The sequence below is a fragment of the Clytia hemisphaerica genome, unplaced genomic scaffold, assembly GCF_902728285.1.
Source record: "Clytia hemisphaerica strain Z4C2 unplaced genomic scaffold, Clytia hemisphaerica genome assembly, whole genome shotgun sequence".
Lineage (NCBI taxonomy): Eukaryota > Metazoa > Cnidaria > Hydrozoa > Leptothecata > Clytiidae > Clytia > Clytia hemisphaerica.
In genome coordinates this window covers 2,447,741-2,460,294 of record NW_027103979.1, presented here as the reverse complement: position 1 = coordinate 2,460,294, position 12,554 = coordinate 2,447,741, and the positions used below count along the sequence as shown (strand labels likewise).

Here is a 12,554-nt window from a genome sequence, read left to right as displayed (position 1 = left end):
GTCTATGTTGACTTTTTGGCAATGTCACAGAAACCAATGAAGAACAATAGCAACAATTGACGAATTTTCATTCAAAAAAAATCATTTACGTCTTTTCAGCATTTTACTTCAAAGATGGATAACAAGAATTCTCAAATCAATTTCACGTTCTTCAATAGCAATGAAAGTTCACCAATACCATCAAATCCTTGGTCATACGAATCTCTGTAGAAGTCTTTTATTTGCCAAGTGATAGAGTTACTGATCCTTGACCATATGTGGTAACAGGGATGAACATGTTCTTTTGACTGCAGATATATTTATTCAATTATTTTAAGTAAGTTACTGTCATTTTAGTCTAGAAAAACAAAGAATTAAGGAATTATTTAAAGTATGATTGCAAATTGGGAAACATTATTAACATTTCTTTTTTTTGAGAGGACACAAGCACTTTTTCTTCTGCTTCACTCTTCGAATTTTAGAAAAGTATTTGAATTTCGAAATCCGACAAAGTTATTTTCAATGTAACACTTAAGCTTCAAAAGAATTTTTAGTTATCCTGGAAACCCGAGATTTTTTCCTTAAAAATGATAAGACTACGTCTTATACTAGAATTCAAAATTAATTTATGCCATGTAATATAAGAGGTTGAAAATCACGATTTATATTGGGAGGGGTCGAGCGAGGGAACCCTCGTGAAATTCATTCATATACTAGATGAGTGGAGGGGAACGTTTTTTATTATTTGAAAATTATAATCTATCTCTGTTTTTCTTTTCCAAAAGTTTGAATAAATATAAATTTCATCATCATGTATAAAAACTTCTAAAATGAGAAATTGTTCACATAAAAATTGTCTACATTCGCCTGCTCTAGCAAGATGTGCCTAGTAAACAAGGAAATTTTTGAAAATTTATTAAATCCGTGGAAGGAGCTATTCATGATATGCACCATTGCAATGTCTTCTGACATTACATCACGGACCCAACAGCTGATTGGTTGTAAATGATGTAAAATCAGTCAATACGTCATTTTGAACCAATCAGCTGTTGGGTCCGTAGAAGACATTGCAATGGTGCATATCATGACTTTGCAGAATATGTATCCTTTACATCAAACTAAAATTAGAAGCCTGGAAGTAGTAAAAATAAGATAGATACGTTTCAAATATGTTCAAAAACTTAAAAAATTCTTTATTACCCTATTGAAACTGGCGGCTGGGATATATTCAGAAAATTAACAAATGGGAGAGGTTTGAATAGACACCCGAGAGTATCGAGCTCGAAAAAACAGAGAAAGATTTGTAGCATTCTATTTCTATTTAAGTCCAATATATAAGCAAGCGAAACAAAGTAGTTTGATGAAAACTGTAATACCACATTGAATATTCTGAAATTCTTTGCAAAACGTTTTGGAATAATGCACAGATATAACATAGATTGACGCAACATTCCAATATTCCAAAAGTCTCAAAGTTTCGAGAATAGTTTTGATTTTTCTTACGAATTTGAAAACAAAAAAGGAAAAACCCGACCACTTTCGATGCCATTCCTTTCATCCTTGCAGTGAAATATTATAGTTCCTCAATAACTGGGCACCATTCCTTATATATGAGAGTTCAATTCACCAGGATGAAAATCAAACTATAATCACCAGTGAAGGGAAAAACTTTCCCAAATCTTCACATCATTTCTGCCATTAGAAAGAGCTTCAACATTGGCGTGAACCATTTCCACCTGAGCACTTTGACACCTACCTCTTTCAGATCAATAACACCTTATTTACATCAGTAAGAATGGTGAACTTTCTTTGCAGCGACGTTCGTCTGCAAGGTTCCTCCACCACGTTTCTGACCAATGGCGTTATCGTTGTTGCCACCCCTGCCACGCCCTCGACCACGTGCTCCACCGCGTGACTGGTTACCAGGCGCACCAGAGGCGCCACCACCACGAATGTGGAATTGACCAGAGGTACCACCTTCTTGTTGGTTTTGATTATTTCCTGTGAAGCCACCTCCACGGTTTCCATGAAAACTACTACCGCCTCGACCGCCACGGAAATTACCACGCCCTCCTTGAGCACCCCGACCACGTTGATTATTAGGCGGGCCACCACTGGATCCATGATCGAAACTGTTTGAACGATCTCGAAATTGTTGATTATCGTTAGAAGAGAAGCCACCGCGATTTCCGCCTCCCCGCCCACGAGAGTTTCCACCACCTCGTGGTGGGCGGTCAAAACTGTCCTCTCGACCACGTTCTTGGTAGTCGTTTGAAAAGCCGCCACGGCCTCCCCTTCCTCGGCCACGACCACTGGATCCTCCTCCACGTCCGTCACTGGAAAATCCGCCACGACTTGATCCACCACCACGCCCTTCGTTAGAGAAACCACCACGTGAGCCACGGCCGCGATTTGAGAAATTTCCACCACCGCCGCCACCTCCACCGTATTGGTTCATAGAGTTGTGTAAGCCTTGACCTTTGGGAGCGAAGTAGCGATCGACTCGTTGTAAGTTGTCTCGGAAGAAAATGAATTTATCCATGAAGAGTTTTAAGTTGTTGGCCACCACTTCGTTCTTTTCCGTTTCACCGGTAGCAATTTGTGTGACCTGATGATAAAGGAGATCAAGAAAGGAAATACAATTGGAATATAATGTCACAGCCAAGAAAATAAAGGTGACACACAATGGAACTAAATTTAAATGCATTGAAAAGTCGAAAAATACCGAGTTAAATAGATAACTAATTTTTGATTCGAAGAAATGGGCAGGAAAACGAAAACTTTAAAACAGGGGAGAGTTTGAGAGTTTGTTGGTTGAATTTGTCTATTCTATCACGATAAAAGATATATACATTTGGAAAAGATACAGCTGACGCTCTCTTATTCGACGTTCTACTATTCGATACTATCCATTTTCGATAATATTGAAAGCCATCGTCAACAAAAAATCTCACAAATGACGCTCTACTAATCGATACGCTTCCTTTATTCGGTGAAAATTCAAAGACCAAAAATCCTACCTGTTTCTCCATGTAAGCTCTGATGCTCGGCTCACAAAGCTCCATGTCCAATTCTTCAAAACAAGCCAAGAAAGCAAGACCGAATCCTCTGGGTACCACATGTCGCGATGTCGGCCTCTCTTGTTGGGGTCCTTGAGGTTTTTTACCTTTTCCGAAAAATTTAGGTGCTTTGATAACTTGGCCGCGTTCTCCGTTTTCACCGGGCCCGCAAACGTCGACGTAATTACGCTCTTGAACGTTCTTTATATGCTGTGGGATAGAAGCGTCCGTTCCTACGGAAAAAAATACTGTAAGTAAGTTTGCGGTCGCAGTCGAGGGCGACCCGAAGGCTCCCTTCTCGTATAGCTGTCTACCCAAAGGTAGGGGAGGGTGCCACTCCTTTCCCTGGATTTCTCCACTTACCCTTTATCCGTCTCTTCGCGAATCTTTGGTATGACCCGGCTGGGGATCGAACGCACAACCTTGCACACCGTAGCTGGATGCTCTACCTGCATGCTACGATCGCATGAAAATACAGAAGTTCCATAACTTGCAGTTCTAACTCGGATGCCACCTTACAAGTTTCTAACGGGGTAAGAAGGAGTACGAATCTCCAATAGACCAGTCTCTTTAACAAATTTATGCTTCCCATTTATGATCAAGTTGAGCCTAATTTGTTTCTAAAGTGGATTAGTTGAGTGAGTTTTTGTGTGGACTTTTCTTCGCCAATTTAGAATCTAAAACTTTCGTGGGGATTCAAATTCGTAAATCGACCTCTTTTCACCTCGTTTCTTTCAGTTACCTGAGGTTTTGACCAAGATTTGGATTTTAAATTTTTCGCGTGGGCCGAAATTTGCGAAAAATTTAAATACACTGAGGGTTTTGTTACATATTCTTTCTAAAAAGTGTACAAGTGAGAACAGACACTAAATTTTAAATATTCAAGAATAAATTTCAACGATGTTGAAGGTACATAATTGCAATTCTATACCTATGCCATGCTTATCCATAAGAGTAATAAGTTCGCTTTCTTGTAAATAATCAGGCGGTTTGGTGAACTCTTCGACTTTGTTGAAGTTTAAGATTTGCATTGGTTGTCCTTGTTGAATGTGAGGTGGCATTCGAGCTTCGTTCAATTGTAAACCTTTCATTTTCCATGGCATGGCAAACGTGAAACCTTTCTCCACAACCTAAATTTCATATCAAAAAATATAGATAGATAGAATATTTAACATGGATAGCCAAGTAATCTAGGACTTTTAGGTAGTCTTTCGATTGTTTTACGGGGTCCACGGCCAGTCGGCTCGGCTATTTATGAACTGAACAGAACATTGGAAGGAGCGGGATTCGAACCACGAACCCCTGGTTTAAGACGCTGACGCCTTTGACCACTTGGCCATCCCTCCTTTAAGGAAAAATATGATTTAGCGTATCTCTTACCATTTACTTACACAACATTCACAAAAAGAAAGAACAACTTCCTCCTTCTCCCGTGACGCGCAAGCATATTTTTCTTTCTGCTTCGTCAGCATAAGTAGATAAAAGATCGTCTTTTAACGTCATAATAACGGCAAAAAAACGTCCAAATTATGACTGGGAAGTGGCCTTATGGTCTTGCACTTCATATTCCTACACATGCATTGATAAAAAAAGTAGAAGAGGAAGCGAAGTCTTTAAAATTTCTCATTTCTAATTGCGAAAGTTTAAAAGTCAAAAAATGTTGAAGGTATATCTTTAATCTTTTGGTTTCAAAAGTAATTTAAGGGCAGAAACGTTCGCGTTTTTCGCGACTTTGATCGTTTTTCACGAAAGTTTTTTTTCGCGAAAAATAAACTTTCCTACTCAGTTTTGCACTGTTTGCTAAATTTTTGCGTGTTTTATGAGTTTTTGTTACCAAAAAAGGTAAATTTTATATGAATTCGCGAAAGTTCTATCTGTGAAATTTCAGCTAAAAGCACAATCCGCGAAACTTAAATTCGCTAAAATTCGCGACTTTTTGACTTCGCGAAACTTTCTGCCCTTAAAGTATCGTTTAAGTTTTCACGAGTACTCTTTTACCTCGTGAAAGGTGTACTTGAATTGAAAACCATTGACATCAGCAACAAGCGTTTTCTCTACGTATTCCATATCATCGTGAAGTGACGCAATGAAATGACGTGTGACGTAATCGTAAATACGCCATTCGCTTGATTTTTGAAATTCATCGCGGGTGGCCGCTCGCATTGGCGTGATGGGCGGATGGTCACCGACCTGTTGAGTAGAAATCATAAATTACAGGAAAATACAGGTAGTGGGATTTAAACCCTCCTTCAAATATTGCCATCTTGAAATACCTCTAAAGAACCGTTTACAGTAAAAAGTTATTCTACATCATTACCACTTTTTAAGAGTAAACAGACCGTTATTTCTTCGTTTCCAGCGTAAGTATTCTTGGTTTCTCCATGATATTTCGACCGGTTACTTAATGATGCCGGCCAAACCTGGCAACTCTCCTTACAGTAGTTACAAATATCAGCCAACTTTCTTGATTGAGGGCAAAGTAATTTCCATTTACATAGTGGGCACCCCCCCCCCCCCCGGTATGAGAATCTTATTGAATTTAAAAGAAAAGGGGGTTTGTGAAAATTTCAAATAAAACGGGTGGCTTGGACAAAAAGAGGGGGGTTAATTTTTTAAGGGGGGGGGGGGCTTGGAAGATTTGGCAATTTGCAAAAGAGTGTTTTCCATTCATTTTTAAATTTCTCAAAAATTATTATATTTCCATTCATTTGAATGCAGCAAAAACTCTGTTTCTACAACTCTTGATGGAGTATGTTGCTTTTTCAACCTAGCTGTCTTGCAAAAGGTTACATAAAAAGTCGAAAAAAGAGGATGAACTTAAACCTGGGAAAAAGAAGGGGGTGGATTATTATAAGACTAAAAAGATATAAGCTCACATCGAAACCAGTTTGGGGTCGATTAATTCTTCCACTGTCAAGCAAGTAGGATACAACTCGTCCCCCTGAAAAAGAAAAAAATTCCGTTGTGAAAATGTAAGGTTATTATTCTCATTGACTACACCAAAAACTTAATTTTATGACCTTTCAAAGGTACCATTTCACAACATTTAGCCCTAAGTAGAGGATGAACCCTTAGGATCCGTAACATTTGTAAGTACTTGAATCTTTTTCGATAGTTTAATGATTTGAAGTAATTCTAGTAAGGAGTCCATCCACTGCTAAAGCCTCAGAAAAACTTTCAGGATCAAAAAACTGATGTTACAGGCAAAACCGTCGAGGCAAAAGTAGGCAAAAGCTTGACGATTCACGAATATTACTAGTCATTTTATTAACACGAATTGAAAAATTTCGTGTAAATTAAAACCCCTTTAAAGGGGTTGTTGAAAAAAGGCCGTTGAATTCATGCCTAGTAATATTCGCGTAATAAGATGTAAGTTGGAAATTCTGAGTATGAATTACGAAACAGGTAAGGTAATTCTTACTCAAGTATTTATGACTAAACTTTTGTTTATTCGCATTTCAAAAACGAACCAGATGCACTACAAACGACGTCCAAATAGAGGGTAATGATATCAATTTCATAACAATGACCTCTTTAAAAAAAGAAGGTCCTAAGGACAAGTAGAAATTCATCTAATCTTCTTGAACCAGCATGTATTTTCTTGATAAAAGTGTGTGTTTCTGATGATTATTACTACGGAGATGAAATATCTGCAATACTGCTCGTTGGAATAGTCCCTCTCCGGGGCTTGATAGAAGGGGGTGATATACATTTAGGAAGGTAGGGAAGTCTATATTGGGCACCTGATGGTATTTTAATCTCAGAGGCCTTCCTTAGAAAAATGACACACTCCACAAAAATTGTGGAACATTGCACTCTTTCAAAAAATGGGCTTTTCCAGAAAAAAACCGTATTCCCCCTGTTGAGGAGGTCCATCATTTTGTGGCTGGAAATGCTGCAACCCCCTGGAATTCCAGGCAATTTCAGGTTTAAACCCCTCTGAAATTCTATATTTCAGTAGGATTTAAAAGGCTACCCTCATGGAATTCCAGTTATTTTTGACAGATTTTTGTATCTCCCTATGGAATTCTGCCACATATCAAACCTTACCCCCTTGGAACGGAAATGGACCTCCTCAACAGGGGGTATACGGTTTTTTTCTTGAAAAGCCCAATAATTGTTTTATACATGGTTAAAGATAATTGTCCATCCAGGGGGTATCGAAAAACTCTGTCCATGGAATAAGAGGACCGATTTGGTGCTAGTCCAGGTGTAGATCATAGAAAATTTAGGATATCTTCTAACCCAAATGGATTGATTTTTTTTTTGGAAGAGCCTATGATTATTTACTAAATTTTTAGACTAGGTATAAATATCTTTTGAAAAGCTATAATATAAAAGCAACAAAATCATTCGCACTTCATCGCTCGAATTTGATCAACTAGAATGACAAAAATTAATAGAATGATTCAATCAATTTTCTCAGGCACATTCGTATTACTTTAGATTTTTCCAGTGCTATCAAATCTTAAAACTTTATTGGCCCAGCGCTAGCGATAGGGCCTTTCATTTGCACTTTTCCGTCCGTCCGTGTATCTGTCTGTCCGTTTTGGTAGAAACGGCGCTTAAAACCAGTAACACACTTTTTAATTTTGCCGTCTGGAGAGGGAAAAGCTTGCTAAAGTCGGATACTGGCTATAAAAGATATATTTTCTGATTCCGCGCTCCTTCAAAACAAAACAAGATGGCGGTCGAAGCGAGGAGGACATTAATTCATACTTTCTTGAACATTTTCTTTGCTTTAGTGGTCAAGAGACTTTCAAACCAAAGAAATTTTGTAATTATTTTTCTTTATAAACCTTTTTCAACATTCTGCCATATCTTTGCTCAAGTTTTCATAAAGTTTTATGAGTAAAAATTCTACTTAAATCACTTTCATTTTTAGTTTCTTGTTTTCAAAAAGACTTAACAAATTTTTAGGAAATAATGGCTTCTGATATAGAAATAAATAAACTGAAATGCAGCTGGATGTGTAAAATTGAATAAGATTGGAACTTTTTTCTTGATGCAACATAAGAAAACAGTCACTTCTCTGGATATGTCGCTGTTCATGATTCAGGCTGTTAACAAAACCACGGTGGTCGTCGGTGGTCAGTGTGGTGGGACGTGGTATGATTTTCAAACTCAACACATAATTATTTCAAGTAAACTGATTCTGGAATTTGGTAATGGACACTAAAATGGACCCCATGTGTAAATTGGAACAAGATTGGAACCTTTTCCATGATGCTACTCGTGAAAATGGTTATTTCTGGATCTGTCTCGTTCGTTTGACGATTGGTGGCTTGATTTTTCAAACACGACACAGAATTATTTCAAATATATACCGATTAAATGGAATATGGCAATGGAGACTAAAATGCAGCTCATGTGTAAATTTGAACAAGATTGGAACCTTTTCCATGATGCTACTCGTGAAAATGGTTATTTCTGGATCTGTCTCGTTCGTTTGACGATTGGTGGCTTGATTTGTCAAACACGACACAGAATTATTTCAAATAAGTTGATTATGGAATCATGTTAATGGAGACTGAAATGCAGCTCATGTGTAAATTTGAACAAGATTGGGACTTTTTTCATGACTCTTCACGTATATTAAATAAAATGGTCATTTCTGGATCTGTCGCATTAAACGATCGGTGGCTAGATTTTCAAACTCGACTCACATAATTATTTAAAACATAAACTGATTCTGGAATCTGTTAATGGACACTAAAATGCAGCTCATGGGTAAATTTGAACTAGATTGAAACATTTTTCATGGTTACGATGCATGAACAGTGAAAATGGTCATTTCTGGATCTGTCACATTTAACTGTTAACTCATATTAAATCACATGAATTTTATTAGCCTTGATATGCAGACCGTAAACTATTTCATCGTCTAGTTTTTAAAGATTATTTTTCTGGTTTACGGTCAGGTCCAACTAACATGCCTGCAGGGATATTTCTCCCTGAATATGTGAGTGCACCTAATTGGTTAAAGAGCGCCCACTCACTATATATTCGCGGGCTTTTTAAAATATTTTTCTATGGGCGCGCATAATTTATGGAAATTTTCCACCTAGGACATTTTTATTCCACCCCCCTGCTTATTAAGTTTTGAGATTTTTTCCAACCTCCCCCGCTTATTCCAAACCCCCCCCCCCCCCCCCGTAGGTACCGTGAGATTGGATAACTTGCATCAGTGGAGGCTAACATGCATAGCCCTTAAATGAAAGACTTGACTGGTCATTAAAATACAAAATTAAATCAAAACAAAAATGGTAGAGTAGAGCTGCGAACGGAGCTGCGTAGTTGTATTTTAATGACCAGCCAGGTCTTTCATTTGAGGGCTATGCATGTTAGGCTCCACTGGTGCAAGTTACCCAATCTCACGGTACAGAGAGTATCCAACCGGGTGAACCTGCGCCTGTAGACCCAGTTGGTAGGAGACCATTCAATAAAATTTCAAGCGTCTAACCAATGAGAAGTACAGCGGTGATTTTGGAAAATTTTTCCCTGTCTTCACTTTGATCCATGTCAACAGGGTCATACATTTGCTGTTTTGCACGCTCGTTTTCAACACGTTACCTTTCGCTGGGCCTTCAAGCCAACAGGCTTCTTGTTTTATTGATCATCTATACATAACTTTTTACGTGTAGTTCACATCTTTTTTTGTATTTTAGTAAAATTATCCAGAAATAATAAATCTTTTAACTCATCGTAGAACTTCTCGTACCTCTTATCCTTCTCCTTTGGTTTTTAACCCTGAGATGGCGAATAATGCAGATGCTTAAGTTTAGAAAACTACCCCGTATCAGAATATTGAGACCAAAAGGCTTTTCAACGGATCTAAATGTTTTTTTACTCTAAGAATAGCGAGTGCTGTTTAAGGGTTAACGAAATCATTTCATTTTTCCATGACTTACTCAACTGTTCAATGCACCACTATCTAAAAATTCTAGGAAGAGTTTTTTACGTGTTTTGAGGTCAGTATTCCATACACAGGTAGATGGCTACGTTCAGAAAAGCGTCACTAGACCCTATATCAACTGCCAAGTTTATGTCATTATGCTTGACTTTTGAACATTCCTACTTTAAATTGACTTTTTATTTGGGGGGGAAATCCTGTAAAAAATATGATTTAAATCTACTCCAAGACTGTTTCGAGAGAAAAAAAGTAGGCGTTTTAGGTGATATCTAAATACAGTTGACGCTCTCTAATTCGATTTTCGAGGGGAATTGGATTTTCATCGAATATAGGTGCGTATCGAATGGTAGAGCGTGGTTTATGAGAGTTTCTTGTTGACGGTGATTTTCAATATTATCGAATAATGGAGTTTATCGAATAATGAAGTTTACCGAATAATGAAGTTTACCAAATAATAGAGCGTCGAATTAGAGAGAGCAGATTGTATCTAAGTAATCCTACTTACAATTCGGATGGTTTGCTTGTTCTTCCAGAGCACCGTACAAATCGAAACTAGGTGGGTATGCTGACGTCTCCGTACGCGGGTACGAAATGTAGCCTAAGGAAGAGAGAGCAATGGCATATTAAGGCAGCCGTAGCATGGAGGTAGAACATCCAGCTACGATGCACAAGGTTGTGGGTTTGGCCTCCGGTTATATCAAAGACTCCAAAAATGGTACTCTCTACTTGATGCTCACCACCTAAAGATACGCGTCGAGGATAAGTGGAGAAATACTTTTACAAACTTAATTACTTAATGACAGATTGAGAAAGTATTTGTTAAGTATCTTAATAGAAGAGAAAGTTTTAGTTCTATCTAATCAAAGAATAAACAGAAATCGATTTTTTTCTTCAAAACCCGTTATTGAAGAAGTCTGTCAAAAAAGTTTCAATTGGAAATAATCAACCGACCGACTCAATAATCAATTCCGTTCATGCAAGCTTCCAGCAAGCCTGAGTTAAAATTTTTCTTGCGAGATTACTTACCAGACGTGTAAAGATGTTCTGCAGCATGCATCGCGTTAGTGGGTGATAATCCCAACCCTTTGGAGCACGCTTTCAATAATGTCACGGTGTTCAATCCTAACGGTTTACGCACGGTTTTTCGAGTCTCACGGACCTCTACAACGCGCGCTTCCCGAGCGGATCGCACGGCCGATTCCATTTGGTTGAGATCGTCGGGGTTAGTGACATTTCCATGTTCCCATTTCAATTGAAGTCTTTGACCCTACAAGAGAGAAAGGTACAATAACCGTTTAAGTAAAACAGGGTACGAGAAAAGCCGTTCCAATTATAACGAAGAAGGTTTCAGAAAAATTGTCTTCGCTCTCACTCTTTTGCTCTAAAGATTTCAGTTCTTACAATAAAGCAACTGAAAAGGGTCTAAAACATCAGAATGGGTACAACATTAATTGAAGTCTGCAGTTGACGCTCGATAATATGAAAGTCACCGTCAACAAGAAACTCTCATACACGACGTCTACTTTTCAATCCTATTCCCCTTGAAAATCTACTGTATTTCTTACGTGCAGGTTAGCCATGACAGACACCAAGTAGAATTTATCTGGTCGGAACTTTTGAATTTCTTTATGGCGTTGTACACAAAACCAAAGAGTAGGTGTTTGACATGGCCCGTAACTTATCACTCGCTGCTCCCTCAGTCGGAATTTGTCTTTAGCCATGTTGAGAAAAGTACGTGTCATTAGTCTGGAGAAAGCAACCTAAAGAAAGAGTAAATAAATAAAACATGGTTGAATTAAATATGCAGTGTAAAACAAGGTAGATTTAGACCGACAAAGTTCGAAATTCGAAGCGTGGAGAGAGATCCCTGCCATTATGACTATTTCCTTTTTCGTAGAATGAATCTATATCCAAGAAAGATGTTTTTGTGCATCCAAGGGCAGGACAATGAGTAGGAAGAGAAAAAATATTAGAGAAACTGTCACAAATAACCTCATTCTTTACTAAGCACTTTTCTCTTGGTTTTCCACTGAAAACAATATCGAGTTTATGTATTTGCACTTTTGAGGACGGTAGAGTGACTGAAGCGATTTAGAAAAACCCGCAATTCCGCCCCGCAAAATCGAGGACGGTAAAAGTGCTGATTTACCGTCGTCCTCAGCTGGTCAGGATCTACTCAAATTAGAACCTTACCGTCTCCGTCGCTGAAAAACACACATACATAAACCCGCTAATATCACTATAGGGGCCGTCCACATAGTACGTACGCACTAAAATGTCGAAAATCGAGTACCCATCCCCCTGTACGCAAGCGTACGCAAATGGCTATACCCCCTTGGTAAGTACGTACTTTTTCATTCACCTCCCCCCTCAGTTGAAGAAAATTTCGAATTCAAATCGCTTGGTTCGGAGCTTTATTTCATACATGAAACTCAATGTTTATCAAGAAACTTTTTCTTTTCTTTGATGCGTATAACAAGCGTAAAAGTCGACAAAAAAAAAACAAGCGAAAAAGGGCTATGAAAAAGTTTTCTCTCCCCATATTTACACAAGCATACGCTTTTGAGAAGCCCCCTCCCTCCCCCTTAGTGCGTACGTACTAT

General features: G+C 38.3%; 1 protein-coding gene across 3 annotated transcripts in view; it reads right to left on the bottom strand.

Moving 5' to 3' along the window:
- Positions 1-731: 731 nt before the first annotated feature.
- Positions 732-12,554, bottom strand: part of LOC136810988 (uncharacterized) — a 28,750-nt gene continuing 16,927 nt past the window's right edge. For all 3 annotated transcript variants that reach the window (XM_067067592.1, XM_067067593.1, XM_067067594.1), the window contains 8 exons: positions 11,517-11,711; positions 10,978-11,218; positions 10,457-10,549; positions 5,915-5,979; positions 5,037-5,228; positions 3,970-4,168; positions 3,000-3,271; positions 732-2,587 (listed from right to left, as the gene is read on the bottom strand). In XM_067067592.1, the coding sequence (XP_066923693.1) occupies positions 1,766-2,587; positions 3,000-3,271; positions 3,970-4,168; positions 5,037-5,228; positions 5,915-5,979; positions 10,457-10,549; positions 10,978-11,218; positions 11,517-11,711 (2,079 nt within the window). In that variant the 3' untranslated portion in view covers positions 732-1,765. The remainder of the gene's footprint in view (positions 2,588-2,999; positions 3,272-3,969; positions 4,169-5,036; positions 5,229-5,914; positions 5,980-10,456; positions 10,550-10,977; positions 11,219-11,516; positions 11,712-12,554) is intronic.